Source organism: Maniola hyperantus, chromosome 3, assembly GCF_902806685.2.
Source record: "Maniola hyperantus chromosome 3, iAphHyp1.2, whole genome shotgun sequence".
Taxonomy (NCBI): domain Eukaryota; kingdom Metazoa; phylum Arthropoda; class Insecta; order Lepidoptera; family Nymphalidae; genus Maniola; species Maniola hyperantus.
Window position 1 is genome coordinate 8,941,280 of NC_048538.1, and position 22,385 is coordinate 8,963,664.

The 22,385-nt window shown below is 35.3% G+C and overlaps 4 protein-coding genes across 5 annotated transcripts; 2 read left to right on the top strand and 2 right to left on the bottom strand.

The window, feature by feature from the left end:
* The first annotated feature begins 7,845 nt into the window (after nt 1–7,845).
* Sec20 (vesicle transport protein Sec20) lies at nt 7,846–11,910 on the top strand. 2 transcript variants are annotated; one of them, XM_034984367.2, is made up of 5 exons: nt 7,846–8,180; nt 8,313–8,485; nt 9,741–9,898; nt 10,706–10,809; nt 11,641–11,910. In XM_034984367.2, exons 1-5 carry the CDS (start codon nt 8,046–8,048, stop codon nt 11,803–11,805), a joined length of 735 nt encoding a protein of 244 aa, XP_034840258.1. In that variant the 5' UTR covers nt 7,846–8,045; the 3' UTR covers nt 11,806–11,910. The 2 variants fall into 2 exon arrangements, with proteins under 2 accessions (XP_034840258.1, XP_069364808.1); XM_069508707.1 differs by having other exon boundaries at nt 7,846–8,162.
* A 483-nt stretch (nt 11,911–12,393) lies between these two features.
* LOC138404505 (uncharacterized) lies at nt 12,394–15,218 on the bottom strand. The gene is made up of 2 exons (XM_069508689.1): nt 14,714–15,218; nt 12,394–13,470 (listed from the first exon to the last, which is right to left on the bottom strand). Exons 1-2 carry the CDS (start codon nt 15,031–15,033, stop codon nt 12,576–12,578), a joined length of 1,215 nt encoding a protein of 404 aa, XP_069364790.1. The 5' UTR covers nt 15,034–15,218; the 3' UTR covers nt 12,394–12,575.
* Nucleotides 15,219–15,562: 344 nt separating this feature from the next.
* NP15.6 (NADH dehydrogenase [ubiquinone] 1 beta subcomplex subunit NP15.6) lies at nt 15,563–16,283 on the top strand. Its single transcript, XM_034984375.2, has one exon. It carries the CDS (start codon nt 15,691–15,693, stop codon nt 16,126–16,128), a length of 438 nt encoding a protein of 145 aa, XP_034840266.1. The 5' UTR covers nt 15,563–15,690; the 3' UTR covers nt 16,129–16,283.
* A 1,374-nt stretch (nt 16,284–17,657) lies between these two features.
* Nucleotides 17,658–21,574, bottom strand: LOC117996312 (uncharacterized). Its single transcript, XM_034984365.2, has 5 exons — nt 21,369–21,574; nt 20,645–20,872; nt 19,605–19,737; nt 18,984–19,144; nt 17,658–18,040 (listed from the first exon to the last, which is right to left on the bottom strand). The coding sequence occupies exons 1-5, from the start codon at nt 21,468–21,470 to the stop codon at nt 17,819–17,821; spliced, it is 846 nt and encodes a 281-aa protein (XP_034840256.1). The 5' UTR covers nt 21,471–21,574; the 3' UTR covers nt 17,658–17,818.
* Between the last annotated feature and the right edge of the window lie 811 nt (nt 21,575–22,385).

A 22,385-nucleotide genomic window follows, 5' to 3' on the forward strand; every position in this document is an offset into this window, starting at 1 on the left:
GTTGTAATTTTAAATTACAAACATTTGACAGCCACAGTCACCGTCAGTGGTGCCAGATTGGGCGAATTACCGCCATTTAGGCTAAAAAGCATGTTAAAAAATGATCCTGGGAAAAGTGACAAAAGTCAAATGATAAAATTATTAGTTGATCAGAGTACAAGTTTTGATTTTGTGCAATAATGTAAATAAAATTTTAAAAGGTAAAAATTCAGATACTGAAAATGATAGCATAAAAATTCAGGCGTTGAGATATTATCAAACACATAAAGGCAAATAATCTATTTTATGCAATCTAATGAAATCAGTAGTTGAATTACAGACTTCGTTTGATAAAACTAGCTTATGCTCGCGACTTCGTCCGCGTGGACTTCACAAATTTCAACCCCCTATTTCACCCCCTTAGGGGTTGAATTTTAAAAAACCCTTTCTTAGCGGATGCCTACTTCATAATAACTATCTGCATGCCAAATTTCAGCCCGATCCGTCCAGTAATTTGAGCTGTGCGATGATAGGTCAGTCAGTCAGTCAACCGAAAATGTTATTTGAATATTAATTATTTCACAATCTTGTGGGTCTTGAATTTGGTTATGTATTTTATAGTGTTTACATACACTTCGTATTGTTTTTTATTCTATTGTATTTTATGTATCTACCTAGTTACGAATTTATGATAATAAATATTTACAAAACCTTAAAACCTTTTTCTTTCTATAATATAGTTACAATTAAGTAGCTCAAAGAGTCATAGTCTTGTAATATATATTTTTAAACATGTTTAAACAAACGTTAATGGAATTATTAATGTTTGTTTAAAACGTGTTCCAAAAATATAAAATATTCTAGTAAAGTACATTTAAATAGCATTTAAATTTTCGCGCTCTCGCACGCCTAGCGCGCTTTTAGTGCCCTCTAGATGTGAGCACACGCGTAACTTTGAAAAAGAAATCTAGAGTCGCACATCTATTTCTAGTAATATAGTAGATAATCTATGGTTGTATGGTTTATTAAGCCCTAAGCGTAGATTGAGTAAAAAAGCTAGATTAAAGTACTGTGTAATCGCGTATGACGTAACGAATAACACGACAATTATTGCCATTGTTTAGTAGTCAATATTTGTATTAACCGATCAACAATATTTGTATTAAACGTTTTTAATGTGAAAACAAGTAAATAACTCATGACAAATACAATGACGCCACGAATTCTCAAAGTTTGTTTTGCAACTAAAGATGTATTCCTATTTCCTTGTATGTATTCTTGAAAAAAATCGGTTACACGATAAGGGATAAAAAATAGGTTAGCTGCGTCTCTGTTTATCACATTAGTAACTTTATCTGTGCTCTCTTTTTAGTGTGAATGAGAAAGCAAATGTTCCTTTATCTAGCTTTACTACTATATCTACGGCCATAAGCCTATGGTATTGTGACATTCTTGACGTGACCACAGAGTACTTTAGTACTTTGTAAACAGAGAGTAAAGTTTGTAAATGACGTGACGTTGATGCCTGATGGTCCAATCTGAAAACCGTGAATTTGTGGTCACATCACACAAGAAAATTAAAAGGTCATAAACATAGATTATCTACTATATACTAGAGATAGATGTGCGACTCTAGATTTCTTTTTCAAAGTTACGCGTGTGCTCACATCTAGAGGGCACTAAAAGCGCGCTAGGCGTGCGAGAGCGCGAAAATTTAAATGCTATTTAAATGTACTTTACTAGAATATTTTATATTTTTGAACATGTTTTAAAAAAATATCAATAATTCCATTAACGTTTGTTTAAAACATGTTTAAAAATATATATTACAAGACTGACTCTTTAAGATACTAAATTAAAAAAAAACTATAGAAATAAAAAGGTTTTAAGGTTTTGTAAAATATTTTATTTTCATAAATTCGTAACTAGGTACATAAAATACATACCCAAATTCAAGACCCACGAGATTGTGAAATAGGTAACGCTCAAATCCAAAATTTTTGGTTATTTACTTTTCATAACTTTCATTTTACTACCACAACTGGTGTATTTCAACGATCTTCAAACTGGTGATTGCAAATTTGATAATTCGTAACTATATATTATTTCATTATCAGTCTTGCTTTCTAAATGTTGTCCTACTATATCTTTTCATTGTTTAAATGGTTTCAAAGAGAGGAGTAGCCAGGTTTTGGAAAGCCATGCAAACCTCTGAAAAAGCAATAACATAAAATATGCATTAGTCTATACTTACTTATTGTACTTAATTAGTTGATAGCTGATACCTATAATATAAAAATAACTTGGTCAATAAAGTTCAAAACAAATGTTGTAAGTACACTTTTACAAAACAAAAAATTTACAGAATTAGTAGTTAATAATCCATAGCAATATGATAAATGCAAAAGTGTGTCAACCTGTCTGTATGCTAGCTTTTTACAATAAATTTGTGTAACCGTTTATGATGAAAGTTAGTACAGAGATAACTTGCATCCAGGTAAGGACATAGGCTTCTTTTGTCACGGAAAACTCAAACAGTTCCCATGGGATTCCCAAAAACCCTAAATCCACGTAGACAAAGTGGTGGTCATCATCTGTTTGGTACAGAGATAGCTTGCATCAGACGGTTGTAACTTGTAGGCCACATTTATCCCGGAAAATTGGACTTCTCACGGGATTTCTAAAATAGTTTTTTCGAGCGGACGAAATCGCAGGAACTATATACCTAGTATCATGATAAAATACCTAATGTGCTAATGGTGCATAGAGTTTGACTCATTGAAGTAATTTTGAGTTAGATTACGAATAAGCTGATTTTATACTTACCGAATTAGTCACATCCACACACACATCGAGATCTCATGTGGCATTTTTCTGCACAAATATATTCACAGAAAAATCATTTCACAAAGCAAAAACAAGTCCGTAATCCGTAGCCGTGGTCAATCGTTCAGGCATGAATCGAATCACTAAATCAATCCTTAGAATATAGTTATCGAGGTGGTGAAAGGAAATACAGACTACAGAGTCCTGTTATTAAAGCAGGGTCAGATAAATTTAACAGAAATATAAATATTTACTACAGCACACGAAAACATGAAAACTTGGTTATAATTTATTAATGTCATTAAAATTACACCAATGTGCCCGCCAGGCGCCATCTATTCTCGACGTCTTTTGTAAACTGTTCTCTATTTGTTTAGCCGTGCTCGCGCTTAGATGGCACCACAAGCGATTTTCAATTTGCGATTTTTTAATGTTCTAGAGTTGCACCCCTATGGTCATAAACTAATAATTAGTATTTTCAATTTTCGAAGTAAGATAACTATATCAAGTGGGGTATCATATGAAAGGGCTTCACTTGTACATGCTAAAACAGATTTTTCTTTATTAGGTATAATAGTTTTTGATTTATCATGCAAAATGTCGATAAAATACGATTGTATTTCGGAACCCTCAGTGCGCGAGTCTGACTCGCACTTGGCCGGTTTTTTATAATAATATGTCCAGATAGTATGATAGGGTATAAATAGCATTCAAAATTCATAAAATATGAATTTGCATAAAATAATCACCAAGCTATAGCTAACTCAAGCCCAAAGAGTCAAGAGGGCAAGCATTAAATTACTAGTTTTAACTTTTGAAAAAGACTACTGTATAGAATTTAATTGACACTAAGGTTTTTTCTAGGAAATTTTGGCATTTTGTTTTATTAATAATTTATGCATAGTTTGCAATTGAAATTGTAAAATACAAATTCCAGATCAAGCGTTCAAATAACAAATTTTTATTATAATTATAATCTGTTTCCTTTTCAGGTCTTGGTGTGCTTCCACCAGAATGCGAGGACACTGCTTATCTGCTAAGATTTATGGATGACGTCTTCGATTCCGTGAATGGAAGCTTTAAAAAAAAATTTCATGCAAAACCATTATTAGGCCCAGTAACGCCAAATTCAGAGCACAACCAACAATGGGAAAAGGCAATCAAAATGTTCAAGTCAATGAAGTTTGTAAATCCTGCTGGGAGAGCAGACACATCAGTCCCCACTTTAACTAATTGGATATGGTCATTAGAAGCAATACAAGTTTTATTAAAAAAACTTAAAGATGAACACAATGTTACATCTATTTGGATGCGACACCTAAACCAAGACCCATTGGAAAACTTCTTTGGTGCTGTCCGTAGCCATGGGTGCCGGAACACTAATCCAACATGTGACCAGTTCGAAAATTCATTTGCAACTCTTCTGGTAAATAATTTAAACAGTGACCAAATTCGTGGAAAAAATTGTGAAGGGGACTTTTGTGATGCACTACATTCGTTATTACTAACAGAAAATAGTGAAGCCACGTCGACTGAAACACTTGACATCTCGGAATTTATAAATTTGGAATTGCTGTCAATTGAACAAATAAAAACAGATCCTACAATGATCGCACCCCTAGAATATGTAAATGGTTATTTTTTTTAAAAATTAAAAAGTAAAGTCTTCAAGGGGTGCCATATATGCACAAATATACTTTCAGCAGCAGAAGGAGATGAGAGCGAATTTATAAAATTCCGGGAGTATGCAGGTCGACGTTGGCTTTGCTATCCCAGCAGTGATTTGAACCAGCTATTAACAGATTTAAAGCATATAATTAATGAAATTATAAAAAAAATATTGATAAGAGATTCCTCGGTGACCGATCAATTGACAAAAAACAAATGACAAAGTTTCATTTCCCAAACAAATTTTGGCAAAATTATGAATCGTTTTATGATCGTTATAAAACTTATGTTTCTACAAATAATTCATTTGATAAAACAAATTACCAGACAAATTGTTATTTCATAAAATATCATTTGAGAAACAATTGATTTCTTTAATCATGTTAATTAGTAAAACAACATACTTAAAACAACGCACTTTTTTTTTGATAAAATGAATTGTTTGATAAAATGAACTGTTTGATAAATACTTTAAGAATTCACTCAAATCTTTTATATGTCGACCGGGCCGACGGAAGAGACCGCTTACTATAATGGGGGTCTCTTTCAACCCAGAAAAACGGAGCCCCTCCTCCGCTCCGTCGATGGGCCCCGGTCGACGAGAAGAGACCACCACTATGGTGGGGGGTCTCTCTCATCCACCCCCGCTCCCACCATCAAGAGCGAGCGAAGCGAGCTCGGGACTTGGGGCACTCCGACTCGGAACGGTTAGGTTAGAAGGGGATGGCGGGGTCTTACAGACCCCGCCATCCCCTTCGTGGGTTATTTCTTTTTTTACCACCCAGAAAAAAGGAGCCCCGCGCAGCGGGGCTCCGTCAACGGGCCCCGGTCGCCGAGAAGAGACCACCACTATGGTGGGGGGTCTCTTTCCTCCCCCCCGCTCCCACCATCAAGAGCGAGCGAAGCGAGCTCGGGTCTTGGGGCACTCCGACTCGGAACGGTTAGGTTAGAAGGGGATGGCGGGGTCTGTAAGACCCCGCCATCCCCTTCGTGGGTTATTTCTTTTTTTACCACCCAGAAAAAAGGAGCCCCATGATATTATTGATGCGTTGCATAGGGGTTTGCATATGTATGCAAAACAGACTTTTTGTATGTTTTTTGTTAATTAGTTATTTTATCAAATAATAAATTTATCATCTATTATTTTGTAAAATCGCGAATTTGAAAAACAAATTATTTGGTGAAATAATAAATTTTTAAAAATTTGGAAAGTTAAACATTTGTGAATAGAATATTTGTCAAATGATCTTTTGTAAAATGATATGTTTGCGGTATACGACGTTTGTGATTTGATTAGTTTTTCAAAAGTTTTTGGTGAACTGATAATTTGTCATACGTTTTTTGTCATTCATTAGTGAACCAGATTCCTCCACGAATTTTTAAAAACTGCGATATTTGCGATAGTAGATTTTGGATTGTTTGCCCCGTGCATAGAGCATAAAGAACAAAATGTTGATTATACTATAAATTTATTAACAAGATTTATGATTTATAATTACTGTAAAAATATTAACAAAATAATGGCAGGTAAATTAAATTTTTTTGATTTAAATGATCAATTTCAATTGAAAGCGAAAAGGATTTATGAGTGTCATAGAAAAAATAAATGATAATTTTAAAAATTAGGTACCTACCTACGTTGTTTTATTCAGGGCTAATTTTTCGATCGTCAAATAAATACTTTATTGGTGAATAAATTGACGTTTTTTATACATTTCCAGTACAAAAACTTAAAATTATTCATCGCTAAACATTATTTCATGATTGAAAAATCGGCCCTTAAAGAAATCAATAAATTAAATCTATATTATATGTATAGGAAAAAGTAGTATAGTAGTACGTAGTACATATATATACCACATCTATATGTATACTACGTACGTTTTTTTTTTTTTTAATTTATTATTAACATACAAGAGAAAATTACACATAATAGGTAGCACGCATTGTAAAAACCACAGAGGTTTGACCCTCAATGCGTACGTCGCGTACGTGCGTACTCAATCGTAGGTACCGTAAAACGGGGTGAATAGGAACCGGGGTGTGAATAGGGACAAAACTGGGAATGAGATTTGAACGTAAAAATAATAGGTACCCAAAACAGCTTAGAATTTTGGTAGCATTGTTTTTCCCTATAGTAGAATATTTGATCTTTTATTTGGCATCACTGAACCAGAGACAAATTGACATTAAAATAACGAAAGCGTCATTGCAAAAACGTTGTTCAAAACACGCTAAGCCGTAGGTCTCAAAACTTTGTTTACTTTGACGCAGTACGAGAATAAAACAGTAGAAAAACTATTAGAAATCATTAAACATTTATCTAAGAGGCGTCACAAAAGCAGATTTGTCTAAATGTTACATATTTTTCTGTAAAAAAGAAAAAATTGGAAACCAAGTGGTTTTGGCTTTGCCATGGGGATTATAGGTACGGGAAAGGGGTGGATAGGAACGCTATACTTACTGAATTGGAACGAATCAAGGTTAAATAGGAACATTAAGGTTTATATAGGGACAGGGCTGTCACTTTAAATATTTAATTAAATTGTTCAAAAAAATTCTTCCTTCTTGTGTAGTCGACTAGTAAAATTTAGTTAAATGGCATTTTACTGTTTAATATTGATAAATAAATAAATAAATAAAAATATTTTTTATTCAATTAAACTTTTACAAGTATAGGTAACTACACTACCTACTTGTAACAGTTTAATTAAATAAAAAATATTTTTATTTATTTATTTTTGAATCGTCAAACCACTGATTCGGAATGCCAGCAACCAGCAAGAAACTCGGCGGTTGCTTTTTTTTAAAGATTTGATACCTACTATGCCATGTATAATAACATTTGGTATGAAGATAACTATTAAGACATAGGCATCCGCTAAGAAAGGATTTTTGAAAACTCAACCCCTAAGGGGTTGAAATAGGGGTTTGAAATTTGTGTCGGACGAAGTCGCGAGCATAAGCTAGTTTTGTAATATTAGAGGATAGAGCTAACTTGTGTTTCACAACCCTAACCTTTTTTCCCTATTCACCCCTTTGCCATTCCGTTACACCCCGGATCAAGTATAAATAGGGACAGCATATATTTTGATTAAAATATACCAGTAATTTATCATTATTTTATATTTTTTGGATGTTTCCTTAGAATTCTTACAACCGGAGATGCTTACAAACAGTTAAAGCATCATAATTTGTACCAAAACATCCGTAAATTTCAATGCGAAGTTAGATTTCGTACCTATTCACCCCGTTTTACGGTATAGATTCAACTACGTTAGTTCCAAATTTCAAATCCAGGGGCGCCACTGATGCATTTCCAATTTTAGGCGAACTTCTGAAGTTTGGTCTCTATCACAGAGTACATCTCTATTTCATATATTACAAAGTACTCTGTGTGGTCCAATAACAAAAATTCCAAAGAAAAATTCGCAGGAGTTCAAGTTTTTACATACATTTCACAGGTGTTATTGTTTACTTGATTGGGTGTTTCAACTTTCACAAACATGTTTCGATTTGATTGTTTATAAATTCACTACTTAAATATATCATTATAATTAAAATTGCAAACAATGAATTTAAAAATAGGCATTAATTCTGATTTGTGTCACAATTTATCAAAAAAATTAGATAATCCCGACTTATTGTATCAAAATTTCGTTAAGAATGTTGCTAAACATCAATTTCAGGTAAAAGCTATAATTCAGGTAAGAATATATAACAGTAAAATCATTCTAACTTAAATATTATATCTATTTAGTAGGTACTTACTTATATGTATGCCAAACAATAATTGTATTAATTAATGGGTACTTGTTTCATTTTTCAATTACTATTAGGACATATTAGAATGTAGAGATTCAATGGAAACTTTAAACAAATTAAATGAAAAAGGCAGGTCAATTATAACATTACTAAGAGAAGAAATAGAAAACTTACATGCATATGCTAATACCTCAGGAGATGAGAAATATATTGATGAATTGTCCTCACAACGTCATCTCTTGGCTAAGTAAGTATAGTGCGCGCGAAACAAGGAGTCCAACTGCAGGAGGCAGGGCTTCACATTGCTGTTTTGCATACATTTTTGATTTAATATTTATTTAAAATCTGAACACAAGACATGTGATGATGATGACCGACATATTGCAAGTTCAGATTGGACTACTTGTTTTGCGATCACTTAATATTATTGAGTGAATTCTTAATCTAAATATATAAAAGAAAAAAGGTGACTGACTGGTCTATCAACGCACAGCTCAAACTACTGGACAGATCTGGCTGAAATTTGGCATGCAGATTGCTAATATGACATAGACATCTGCTAAGAAAGGATTTTTGAAAATGCAATTGAGTTGAAAATTTGTGCAGTTGTTATTGGCAGTTGTGTGAAGGTTTCTGGCATAGCACCCACCAATTTGGTACCCACTATCTACATACAATAGGTGGCGCGTGGTACCTACTATCTACATACAATAGGTGGCGCGTGAATTGCATTACAGAGCATGCTGGCACTAAGCTAGTACTTGATGTAGACAAAATAATGTTTATTTAATTTTCTGATGTAAAATGTGGTATCACATTTTGACATAATACTGTCTTCCACTCCTCATCCTAATATGGCCTATAGGATCACTTTGTTGTCTGTCTGTCTATCTGTTGTGTCTGTCAAGAAACCTACAGGGTACTTCCTCTTGACCTAGAATCATGAAATATGGCAGGTAGGTAGGTGTTTTAGCAGACAAGGGAAAAATCTGAAAACCGTGAATTTGTTGTTAAAAAATAAATAAATAATAAAATAAAAATAGCCTTTATTTCAGAGTGTACAATTTTGTAAGTTATAATTATTACAGTTGTTTGCATCACAAAATATCTCTTAACTCTGAGTGCCTCGCAGCAAAGGCCACCTCCAACTCTCGCCAGTGCTTCCAGTCCTGTGCCACCCTTCTCCAAAATGGACCAGCAGGATTTGTGGTTATAACTGATAATTACTATTTTCAAAGTAAGATAACCATATTAAATGGGGTATCATATGAAAGGGCTTCACCTGTGCATTCTAAAACAGATTTTTATTTATTTTTATGCACCACACCTAGTTTTTGATTTATCATGCAAAATGTCGAAAAAAGATACCCGAATATGGGACCCTCAGAATCTGACTCGCACTTGGCTGGTTATTTACACATGATACTCAAACAGCAAAATTGTTTATTCTTATTTAGTAATAATATGTATGTAATAAATAAGTGGCACCTATTTTTTTTCAGTTTATTGAAAGAGTTCAAAGAAGCTAATATAAGCAGCATGTTTGCTATTGAGAAAGCTCAAAGAGAAGAGCTGCTCCAGTCTGACAATGGAGAAGAAAGTGTAATTAGGAATAGGAAGAAAAAAGTTGATAGTGATGGCCTTTTACATATGTCTACAGGTTTGTTGTTTGATTGTTGCAGGAATATATTCTAATTGTTGATAAACCCTTGCTAATAAAATAATATTACTGTGCAATTTCACTCATATGCAAGCACTACTCTCTTACTATTTTAAAAATTGTAATTTTATCTGTGCATCACTTTCCTCAATGCTAAGAGTTGTGAGTTGTTTGTGACTTGTGACCCTTTTCCATTAATGACATAATGCTAGGGGTTTTCCTGGAATAATAATGTAGTGAGTCCCCAGAACCTTCCATATACAACTTGACTAAGAGAACGAGATTTTGACTCTAGTTTCTCATAGTTATTTTTAGATGTTAATGATAATAACCAAGACTGCCGGTATAACGTACTCTCCGAGGCGTAGACCAAACAATACCTATATTTCCAGAAATTCAATTGTCAATCACCACCTTTACTACAATTTTTATTCGATAATAATTTTATTCTGGTTTGAATATATCAAATAATGAAATACGTGATTCATAGATTATATTCATAGAACGACAAATAGCATCCACAATGACGCATCGTTCGTCATCGGCGTTGCCGAAGCCAGTTCTCCTACTCCTACAAATATACAGACTTCTTCCACGTTGATTTAGGTTTTTTTAATCCTGTGGAAATTCTTTGATTTTCTGGGGTAAAAAAATGCCTATGTCCATTCCTGAAGCTAACTCTGTACCAGATTTCATCAAAATCAGTTAGTTAGTTGGGCTGTGAAAAGCTAGCAAACAGACAGACAGCCACACTTTCGCATTTACAATATTAGTATGGATTAGCTCAATAAAGAAAATTACTTTCAGGTGTCACGGAACAATTACTCTCTATTAGCCGACAGCTGGCAGCAACTACACAGCGGAGTCAAGATACACTGGATAGTTTAGTTTCATCTAGTTCTACAGTTCAGGTGAGTACATACAGAGGTTCGAAAAAGCCATCTGCACAGCACTCGTGCGGTAAGTGCGGGACAAAGGAGCGACCCGAACTGGCCTACGTAGTCAGGGTCCTATGTTGACAGATCGTTGTGGTCATTTACCACGAGATCAAAGGCATCGACTTCTTTGTCTATGATTCATAGCATAAAGTATCAATTTTTCTTTTTTGTCTACTTACTGAACTAAAATTGATTTCTTCATAATATTATGTATGTACCTACTTGTAAATACTTAAGAGGTCTGAGCACTGCTCCTTCCTCTATAAATCAAGTAACTATATATTAATGGGGGCCGTGATGAGATGAAGGTCTTGGGCGCCTCTAAGGCCTAAACCCCGCGCTCCACTCAGGATGCGACACCATCGCTACGCTCGGGAGTTACTATAGATTTCCTCGTTACGCTTGAAATTTATCCCGGTGCTCGTGACGTAAGACGTACCCTGATGTTGAATAATCTACTATTATTTCTCTAGAATAAAATATATTAGCAGGTATAGAACTTACAGTACGGGACAGAAAGTAATGTACATCGGCCTTTAGAAAGACATTTCGGCTTTGTAGAGCGTTGCCTCTGTCACTCATATCTATATGACGTTGTCTCGGACTCAACGACAGAGACAACGCTCTACAAATCTGCTATCTCCTTCTAAAGGTCAATGTACCTTACTTTATGCCGCGTACTGTAGAAGTATAGACTATACATATAGAAAAGTCAACAAAAAGGAAGTAAACCGTGGTAGAAAGAACATAGTTATTTTTGCAGTTGGTTTCTGTAAAACTTCAATTAATTTTAAATTATTGCAGGGTACACAAGCAGAGCTTCAAAACACTGGCAGCACCATCACCCAATCAAGCAAATTACTAAAGAAATATGGGCGAAGAGAGTTTACCGATAAAGTGATAACGTTTTTTGCTTTCCTGCTCTTCTTAGCTGTTTGTTTATACATTGTTCAAAAGAGATTATTTTAATTTTGTTCATGTTATTAAATGTCTTTGATTTTGTTATTTTTTACTAGGGTTTTGTACCTGATTATGATTTATAATAAACATGCCCATCTTTCCTTGTGTAGTCGACATTCATATCTATACTTATAATAAAACTGTAAGGCTCAACTCACACCGAAAGAGCGTCGAGGCGCAGCGAAGCGGAGTGCAGTTTGAATTTTAACTTTATTTTCATTACTATAATACTTATTATCGCATGAGTAAACTCAAACGAGTCGCGCGGATGCCTGCGGCGCCGCGGGAATTCCGGCGAATTCCGAACGGAGCCGTGCGACTGCGCGAGAAGTCGCGGGAAGTCCCGAGAATGCTCGAGCAGTCGCGAGCGACCGCTGGCAATATCCCGCCCCTCACGCCCGCTTCCCGCGCGAGCATTCGCATTCATTCCTTGCAGTTCAACGAATACAGAAGTGATGGAAATTGATGAAGAAAAGCTTATTTATTTAGTGCAAATGTACGACTGCCTATACAATATCAAATCAAGGCATTACAGCGATAAACAAATGAAAAATAACGCTTGGCAAAAAGTGGGCGCTGAAATGAATATGTCTGGTAAGTATGTATTTGTTTAATTATTTTTATTTGAAAATTAAAATAAACCATTTTTTTAAAATTTTAATTAAAATGAAAAAAAAACTTTTAATTGTTGCGATGTCGTCCGCAAATTCTAGAACTCGTTAGTTTACATACGGCGCAGTCTTTTGTAAAACTTCACACCATTTTGTTGTTAAATCTATTTAACTACGGGAAATCATTTCGTTTTGCCAAGAAACGGCACCACAAGAATTAAAATAAGTCTTAAATTTATCTCTTATAGAGATAGCATTTTCTCGGGAAACAGAATCCGCTTGAAGATTTTGTAATATACTATTTATTGGCACTGTTTCAATTATGTTTTCAAATATTTCATCATTTCTTAGGTAATTATGTAAACAAGTGCACGCTAGTATCATAATGTCCAGGTATTTGGGTTGCATTCTAATTCTCTTTTGGAAAACCTCAAATTTTTGTGTTAGTATTCCGAAACTGCTCTCTACAATACGTCTTGCACGGCTTAGGCGATAGTTAAATATTTTCTTCTCGACGTCTGTCGACATTTGGCTTCCAGGAAAAGGTCTCATTATGTGTTCATGTAGCGGGAAAGCCTCATCTCCAACAAATACATGTGGCAATGCTTCTGTCGTACCTGGCAAACATTTACTAGGTGGTATATCCAGTGTATTATTATTCAATAATTGTCCTAATCTGGAGCTGCTTAAAATGCCACTATCACTATTGCGACCGTATGCTCCAATATCGACTACAACGAATCGGTAATTTGCATCAGCTATGGCTAATAAAACTACACTGAAATATTTTTTGTAGTTATAAAATTGACTGCCGCTGTTCCAAGGTGCTCTTATATTAACATGTTTGCCATCTATGGCTCCTATACAGTTAGGAAAATTCCATTGAGTTTCAAATTCTTTTGCTAGTTTGGTCCATAGCTGAGCTGTCGGTTTTGGCATAACACGCGGCCGTAAACACTTCCATATCGCAGAGCAAGTTTCGTGAACAATTAGAAGTACAGTACTATATCCCATTCGATACTCGTGAGCTAGCGCTTTGAAACTGATAGCAGTAGTTAAAAATCTGAAACAAAATATAATTATTATCATCAGATATAGTTACACATATCGATAAATCAAGAGTAACAGCCCCGGTAGTTTGTCTACTTTTATCCGTGTGTATATATTATTATCTAGATTATTGTTACCATCATGAAAAATTAAAATCCATAAAAACATAACAAGATTGTTATATTAATAATTATATTATTACCATTTTCAGTGGAGAATTGCCAAAAGTCTTGGAAGAAATTACGAGATAGTTATAGAAAGGGCATTTCATTAAGAGAGAGTAGAAGTGGGTCAGCTAGAACAGTGGAACGCCCATTAAAATTTGAAAAAGAATTAGAATTCATAAAACCCTTCATGAAAAGCAGGAAACAAATTTCAAATTTAACGAGTTCGCCAGAAGATTCAGATATTACCACAGATGGCGAATATCAGTCTATGTCACCAAGACCGCAGTCGCAGCTATTACCGTCACCACGGCCACAGTCGCAGCTGTCAAACCAGACCTCTTCATCCAACGAACAGCCTCTCAAAATGTCAAATTTATTGTTCAAACAATATATTGAAGGAAAGCAAATAGAACATGACCCAACCATTAGTTTTTTCTTAACCATGGGCCGAACTGTGAAAACAATGCCTAAAAATATTCAAGCCAAATTAAAGGGCGAAATTTTCCGCCTTATAAATGAAACGGAAATAAGACTTGCCGATGACACCGGTGATAAAATGACACGAGATACAGCTGAATTCAACTTATCTGCCACAGGAAATAATACAACCATGCCATCTTCTTCAAATTATCCATTGGAAACAACCAGTATCAGTCCTAGATCTGTGACAGAAAATTACAATGAAACAAACATTCCAACCACATCCTTTTCATACACACCATCCAAAATACCGTCTACTTCAACAAGTTATCAAGAAACGAACACAGAAAATATCTACGAGACAAACTCCCCACTTCCGATTTATTCAACCTTAACTTCCAGATCTAGTTCATTCGACCCACCTCCATCGCCTTATATACCACAGGCTATGTCGAAATCACAACAAAGATCCTCTGATTCTGTATTGCGTGAAGAGGATTCCGAAACCAATATCGATACGACATTTGACTATTAAAGAACTGTTGCCTTAAAACTATTTTAAAACTATTTTTTATTCTTTAAAACTATTTTATTTTTTTGTTAGAATAGTGTATTTGAACAATAAATAACAATACAATTGAACCATATACTTTTTATTTACTAACTTACCTGAGGCAGACTGACAGTCTTTCTTCAGCGGAAATAGCCAATCTATAATTGGTATTTTGTTTTTGAATATGTGGCCTGAGAATTTCCAACAAACTTTCAAATTTGTCATAGTTCATTTTATAATAGTCATAATAAATGCTAGGATACAGATGTAAATTTGTGCAAAATGTTTGAAATTGGCCAAACAAACGTCTTTTCTTCCACAGGTCGTGTACCCAAATATTTCTTTTTCTTTTAAATCTTTCCCTCCTTATCTCTTCGGCCTCTTCCTCTTCTGCTTCAATTATATGTGCAATAATAATTAAATCCAAAATACCCATTTTCACTGCTTAAACACAAGTTTACTCCAGTTTTGTTGGAAGTGAACTGCGCATAGGGGAGCGACCCGTGAATTCATCCCGCGACCTCTCGAGCATTCCAGCGACTTCTCGAGCATTCCAGCGACTTCTCGAGCAGTCGCGGGAATCCGCGCGCCTTCTTTATCGAGCGCTTCGCTGCCCTTCGCCGCTCTTTCGGTGTGAGTTGAGCCTAACTGGACTGATGATTGGAGACAACATTATTATCGATATGACCCGAGAACAAATTTTTGAATTTTCTTTTCGCGCCCCCTTTCCCCCCCAACCTATTGCTATCTCGACCTTCGCTGACTACTCTGTGGTAAAAGTCCTGCAAATTCCTCAGAACGGACTATTTGAAGCATGGAGTAGTTTATATAATATTCTTGTTAGGTAGGTACTTACTCGGAACTTTACAATTTACATACTGTTACAGGCCTTAAAAGACTGATATCCAGGGCCGTAAAATAAATCACAGAGTACATTGGTATATAATTAAAAAAAAAATACTGTTACATACTCTTTGGTTTGGATTGTTTCGTAATCGCCAAAATAGTGAGAAAAGAAAATACAAAATAAGTTATAAAATTTCAAGCTTCTGTAAGTTTAACGTAGTATTTTAGAATAGCTATTATCTAAATAATGGCTGCCCTAATGAAACTTCGCAACATGTCTATTATTCAAAGAACTGTTTGGAACCACTTATCCAAGACGAGACGCAGCATTTCGACTTCGGAGAAGAACAGCGACACAGCAACACAAACGACGATTAGCGAATGTCCATCAGAAGATAAAAATTGGGTCAGCTATGGATTTGATTACACGAGCAAGGAAGAAGACACAAGCGCTCATCACTCGTCGTTTTTTTTTACAGTCAGTTTGTGCCTAGTATTTGGTAGTTTTGCTTGGGCCTACGCTCCGGATGTCCATATGAGAGACTGGGCTCAAAGAGAGGCTTATTTAGAACTGCATCGTCGAGAAAAAGCTGGTCTTAAACCGATTGATCCTAACTATATTGATCCTAAGTCTGTGAAGCTGCCATCTGAGGACGAACTGTGTGATGTTGAAATTATCATTTAATTTCAAAATATTATATAATTATGCTGTTGAGTAGATAAACCTTTACAATGTTTTATTTAGTTAAACATGTACAATGACATGTACCATATTTGTTGAATTTTCATGATGGACCTTTCTTTGATAGGTAAATTTAAATGAAACTAATTTGAATACTATTTGAATTTCTTTATTTATTTTAGTTATTAATTTAATAATGTAGCAGATGGATAGTTTTCTGTAATAATATTTTTATTTGGACTCTAAAAATATAATATATACAAAGATAAAACTCCTAACTCACAGATGGACTCATCAACACCCAGCCCTTGGGAAACTAGAAAGTTGAAATTTTGCTCAAATGTTCCTTTTTAATGTAGACAAGGAATCCTTCTTTTTATTTTTCATGGGATGGGCGAGAATATATTTTTTTACCATGCGAAATCAGTGGTGAAGTGACAATTTTCAAACTATGACATTAAGACAGCAAAGTAGTCACTGTGTAGATAGATATTTTGTAGGCTGAATGAACAATGCTAGTCCTGTCTCCAGTTTTACATGGAGTGAGAATGATTAGCTTGCTAGACTACTATCACTATCTTGCTATCCTATCCTAAAAGACTAACCCTATGTTACTTGCAATAAGGGCCCTCTTGTTTAGAGCTAAGCCAGCATACTTTATTTGATTTATTTATTCATTTGCTTTCATGGTTACATGAAGCCCCGTTTGGGCATTGCAAAGTTAGGTACATTAACAATACATACATGCTAAATATATAACTATTATACAATTACATGCAAACTACGTGTTATATTATTTTATAATAGATTTTATCAGGTAATTATATAGGGCATTCATTTTGAATCAAAATTATTTTTATTTATTGATCGCACTAATTAATTAAGTTTATTATAATGTCAATTAGTTTCTTCTTTGTTAATAATTTAGTAATATTAGGTAGGTACAAGTAAAAATAGTTTCGATTATCAGTAAGAATGTCATATTAAACTTAAATTAACAGGTATAGTAAGTACAACATAGTCTGAAGCATGGATTTAGAAGTAATAATTCTTATAACTTACATAAGTATTAGTAGGTATTTAAAAATTCTTTGGTCTAAAGTCTAAACATACAAATAGGATATGCAAATATAGTGTCGGTCGTGCAATTGAGGTCATGTATTAAATAGGTAGGTATGGTTAGTTTTGCAGTAATTCGTCTATCTCTATCTATCTATCTAGGGTAATCTCTGGAACTACTGCACCGATTTTGAAAATTCTTTTACCAATAGAAAGCTACATTATTCCTGAGTGACATAGGCTATAATAACCCCCAATAAGTTCCCACGGGATTTTTAAAGACCTAAATCCACGCGGGCGAAGCTGCGGCGGGGATCAGCTAGTAAGTAAGATAGAGAATTAAAAAAAAATCAACATGTTAAATAAATTGTTATCTATCGAAGTGAACAAGTTTCAGAAGTGGCTGCAGCCAGCAATTGGGATCACTTTGCCCATTGGTTCTTTATTAAGGTAACATTAAAAAAAAACATCAGTTCATGAGTAAGAAATATTTGCTTCATTTAATACTGTGGTTACAATTAATTTATTAAGAGGTTCCTGTTCTCTGGAACCATCCAATTTAAATATAAGCAATTCAGTTAATTAATTCCTATTAGGTAGGTACATACCCAAATAAAATTTTAAAGTTAGAGGCCTAAGCTGTATTTATGTAAATAATTTTACCACCCGTCAAAAGGGCATAAGCATTATCTCCATTGACAGCCACGAGAGCATTAATGCAGGCCCCTAGGTTTATTTCTCCAGCTGGTTGTAGTTTATCTCCGTGGATTTTCCATCTCTTTGCGCAGCCATCCCAACCTCCAGTCCACACGACACTGTCCCTCAGTGACATGCTTGTTATTATCATGTCACTAACCTGAAATATATATAAACTAAAACAAAGTAACCTGAAATTTAATGAATCTTTCAATTTTAGGAGTCACCATCAGCACAACATTAGGTATATTACGTATGCGTACGTTAATGGCGGGTACTCGGGCAGAAGCTTTTACGCAAGTGCCAACTACAACTAGGTATAGAAAGTTTCAACTCAATCTGATCTGATCAATGATACGCGAACAATACGAACACAAACATTACTCAATATCACCATCTATACTAAAATGCGAAAGTAGGTATTTGTTTGTTCGTTTGTCCTTCAATAATGTGATTGACGGAGCAACGAATCGACGAAAGTCAAAGATCTGGCGAGTGACATAGGCTAGGTACTTTTATCTCGCAAAATTAAAGTGTTCACAGTCCCACGGGATTTAAGAAAATACATTCCTTATTTTATAAAAGCTGAAAAATTTCTCTGCGTATTGTTCCCAACACTGGGAGACACATTTGTTTAGATAATGGTGGCTTTGGGAGATAACAGGGTAATAAAGCTGTGATAGCCTAGTGGTTAGCACGTCCGCCTTCTAATCGGAGGTCGGGGGTTCGATCCCGGGCACGCACTTCTAACTTTTCGGAGTTATGTGCGTTTTAATTAATTAAATATCACTTGCTTTAACGGTGAAGGAAAACTTCGTGAGGAAACCTGCATGCCTGAGAGTTCTCCATAATGTTCTCAAAGGTGTGTGAAGTCTACCAATCCGCACATGGCCAGCGTGGTAGACTATGGCCAAATTCCTTCTCACTCTGAGAGGAGACCCCGTGCTCTGTAGTGAGCCGGTGATGGGTTGATCATGATGATGATGATGAAAGGTGTAAAAATCTTACGTCAAGATCTAATTTTTTATATTTTTTATTGCTATATGTAGCCATAGTTCTGTATCTACAGGTATATTTTATGATTTAGGTACATTATAGATTACCTTCACTTCATCCAATTTTTTAAAATTAGTTGCCACATCCATGTCGTGTAACTGAATGTTATTGCCACCCCTAGCTGTGACAACTAGACGCGATCCAGATATTCTCAAAGGCGCTCTTCCTTCCATAACATGTCGGGTTGCAAAACGACTTTTTGATTCTTCTGTAACCAATAAATCCTCTCTATTATCTTAAATGATACTACTTACCTACTTCTTAATTTTCCCAAGAGACTACGGAAAATTTTAAGATGCTTATTAAAATTTAAAAATCTGAAAATAGTACAGTAGGTAGGTACCTACTTACGGGCAGAAAATGATGTAAGTACTTCGACCTTGAGGATGAGATTTCGGCTTTGTAGAGCGTTGACTCTGTCACTCATATATGTGACGTTTTGTCAGTCTCTACGACAGAGACAATGCTCTACAAAACCGCTATCTCATTCGAAAGGTTGATGTACCTACCTACATTATTTTCTGTCGCGTACTGTACGGTTCCTTGGTTGGTAAAGTGATCCAATGCAGCCTAAGAGGTGGCAGGTGGCAGGCAGGTGTAAGTCAGCCCACACAAAAGTAAAACCTTCATATTTTCATATTCATCTTCAACAGCTACAACATACCTACCAGGCTTAATTTCTGTTACAGTCACGTTAAGATCACGCGCAGTAAACATAAACGGTGGACTTATTGCAATATCTTTCACTTCTTCTAGAACGTTGTATTTAGCTATTAAATTGTTGTTTTCAAATACATAGATCTGAAACAAGATATGTACCTATATATGTACAAAAATTTTTTTTTATATTATGTACCTAACTAGCTTATGCCCGCGACTTCGTCTGCATGGACTACACAAATTTGAAACTCCCATTTTACCCCCCTTAGGTGTTGCATTCTCAAAAATCCTGATGTCTACGTCATAATAGCTATCTACATGCCTTTCAGACCGATCCATCCTCGCCAATCCAGTATATTGAGGTGAGGTGAGGGGGAGGTATTTACCTACTAGCCGTCAGTGCCATACCTACCTACCCTACCTACCCAGCTCCTGGCTGTAGTCCGGAATGGAGCAACAGATCGAGCAAATATACGAGTACGGGATTTTATTCCGGGAAATCAAAGAGTTTCCAGAGAGAATCAGAGATTTCAAAAATTTAAATCCACGCAGACGATGCGGTACTTCAATTATTTTACCTCTACCTAGTTAGGTACTTAGTTCCTTTAGATACTAGTTTTTTCCTCGGCATCGTCGGCGTAGTGAGTCAACTTGTATTTTGGATGTAAGTAGGTTAGTGTAAAGTCTGTTCACTAACTTAGTGTCGCTAACCAACTATTGTTTATTATTTATTTTTATTTATTACAATAAACATAAGAATAATATAGTATATAGGTACCTATTCTATTTTATTCTTAGAATAGAAAACATATTTTATTTAACAAACACAGTGAAAAATAATATAATAAAAGCAAAATAATAAATGCACCTGTTGGTGTAGCGACACTAAGTTAGTGAACAGACTTTACCTACCGATTTGTTGGACCTAAGTTGAGAACAGTAGGATTTAAGTCTAATCCATGCTCAAATAAGCAAACTAAGTATTAAAATTTTATACTTAAAAAATCTCTTGTATGAATTTGCTAATGGTTTTATCTAATAAACTTACGTTTCCTCCTTCATCACCAGCGTACACATATTTTCCATGTACGTGTATCGATTCTATATCAGCGTCAGGAGCCGGCAACTCTGATATTTTGTCTCCTTCAGAGGTCCATATTCTTATTCCGCCGTCATTTGAAGCTGAATAAACTTTTCCATCGTTTGCCGACAAAGCAAACAATTGCACATCATGCGCCTTCCACGAAGCCCCCGGCGAAAGATTTGATTCGAAAGACTGTTATTCAATTTTAAAAGGAGTAAGTACCTATGTCACAAAAACTGGCCAAGTGCGAGTCCTACAAGTCTGACTTGGTAGCATAAATAGTTACCTACTAAAATAAGAGGTGTTATAGACAGACGAAGGACGGAAAGACTTTTGTACCTTTTTTTTAATTTTTCACATAACGCAATAACAAAGGGTCTAAGTATGGACACCATGCACGGACTATGTGTGATGGTTAATACTTATAGACACAAATTTTGACACCATCCACGGATAATTACAGGCACCGATGCAGAATTGTTAGGGTTATTTTAAATAATGCACCTAGTCGAATATGGCCCAGAACGAAAACCCCGACTCCACCCAGTTATGTCTATCTTGCAGCCAGGGTGTTTCATAAAGCGCGAAGCCAGAGGCTCGCGAAGGAGATCTAGAATGAAACGAGCCTACAAAGCCAGTGGAAACTACCGTGGTTTCCACAGTAGCTTAAGTAGGTACAGGAACTCACAAATATCGAGCCGGTGTCTGTACCGATGAATAGTTTGTTATTCCAAGCCACAACACATGGTTCTGCGTCGATTTTTGTCTCCACTCCAATGGATAAAGACATTGTACTTATTTCGTTATCACGTTGTTTATATAAAAATGTCTTTCTTGCTCGAATATAAGGTACTACGCACTGCTTGCTAATGCTAGAAAGACTCGCACCGAGTGTGACTAAAATAGATGAGCGTGCTGATTTGAGATTTGTACCTATTTGTGGAACGCATACACCTAGCTGTTCCAAGATTACTCTGGAAAAATAAAAGTTGGAAATTCATATTTCGTCATTCATGATGCGTTTTCGGTTTTCTAGAATCTAATTCAAATTATTTAGGTACTTATTCTTTTTTAAAATTCAGACGCCGTGGTGTGATACCTACGTACCTATAGGCATACTTATATCTATAGGTGGGGGCGTACCTGCCAAAAAACTTATAAGGTGCCGACTGGCTTCGTCTTCGTGAAATTTATGAACATCTTTTCTAGACCCAAGTCGTAAAATGGATGGATGACTTCGGAGGTTTGGCGGATTTGGCGTCCGTCGGTCCCAGTTACCTACTATCACTAACATAAAACTGTAACTGATCGATTGCAATCCATTATATATATATTTTTTTAATTAATTGGAGGAAGCATTATCGATCAGCTCAAATATTTTTGTCTAAGTTATAATACGTAGTGTACCTACAGTTACCTACACTGATTTCTATTGATTTGCTACTACTGGTTGAGGAGTTAGATAAAACTAAGCTGACTTCGCGCACCGGTTATAGTTTCGGATCTAGAACAACAAAATATAACAATCTGAATAGGTAGGTAAAATATGTTTGTATGGAGAAGCGAGTGTATAACCATAAGGGAAATTTTTGTAATTGCACAAACTTAAATATGTTACGCGTTATTTAACTGATTTTGATATGTGAATCAGCAAACAGGTCAAATTGCTTTGTGTACTTAAGTTACCTATTGTGTGCTTGGATTG

What these genes read in the sequence shown, in the direction of transcription:
- NP15.6 (XM_034984375.2), top strand. Translation starts at nt 15,691, where the DNA reads ATGGCTGCCCTAATGAAACTTCGCAACATGTCTATTATTCAAAGAACT.
- LOC117996312 (XM_034984365.2), bottom strand. Translation starts at nt 21,470, where the DNA reads ATGTCTTTATCCATTGGAGTGGAGACAAAAATCGACGCAGAACCATGT. An exon ending in CAGACACCGGCTCGATATTT is followed by an intron (nt 20,873 to 21,368) that starts GTGAGTTCCTGT and finishes ATTGAATAACAG; the next exon opens with TCTTTCGAATCAAATCTTTC. An exon ending in TGTAACAGAAATTAAGCCTG is followed by an intron (nt 19,145 to 19,604) that starts GTAGGTATGTTG and finishes TATTGGTTACAG; the next exon opens with AAGAATCAAAAAGTCGTTTT.
- LOC138404505 (XM_069508689.1), bottom strand. Translation starts at nt 15,033, where the DNA reads ATGGGTATTTTGGATTTAATTATTATTGCACATATAATTGAAGCAGAA. An exon ending in AGACTGTCAGTCTGCCTCAG is followed by an intron (nt 13,471 to 14,713) that starts GTAAGTTAGTAA and finishes ATTTTGTTTCAG; the next exon opens with ATTTTTAACTACTGCTATCA.
- Sec20 (XM_034984367.2), top strand. Translation starts at nt 8,046, where the DNA reads ATGAATTTAAAAATAGGCATTAATTCTGATTTGTGTCACAATTTATCA. An exon ending in CCTTTTACATATGTCTACAG is followed by an intron (nt 9,899 to 10,705) that starts GTTTGTTGTTTG and finishes AATTACTTTCAG; the next exon opens with GTGTCACGGAACAATTACTC. An exon ending in CATCTAGTTCTACAGTTCAG is followed by an intron (nt 10,810 to 11,640) that starts GTGAGTACATAC and finishes AAATTATTGCAG; the next exon opens with GGTACACAAGCAGAGCTTCA.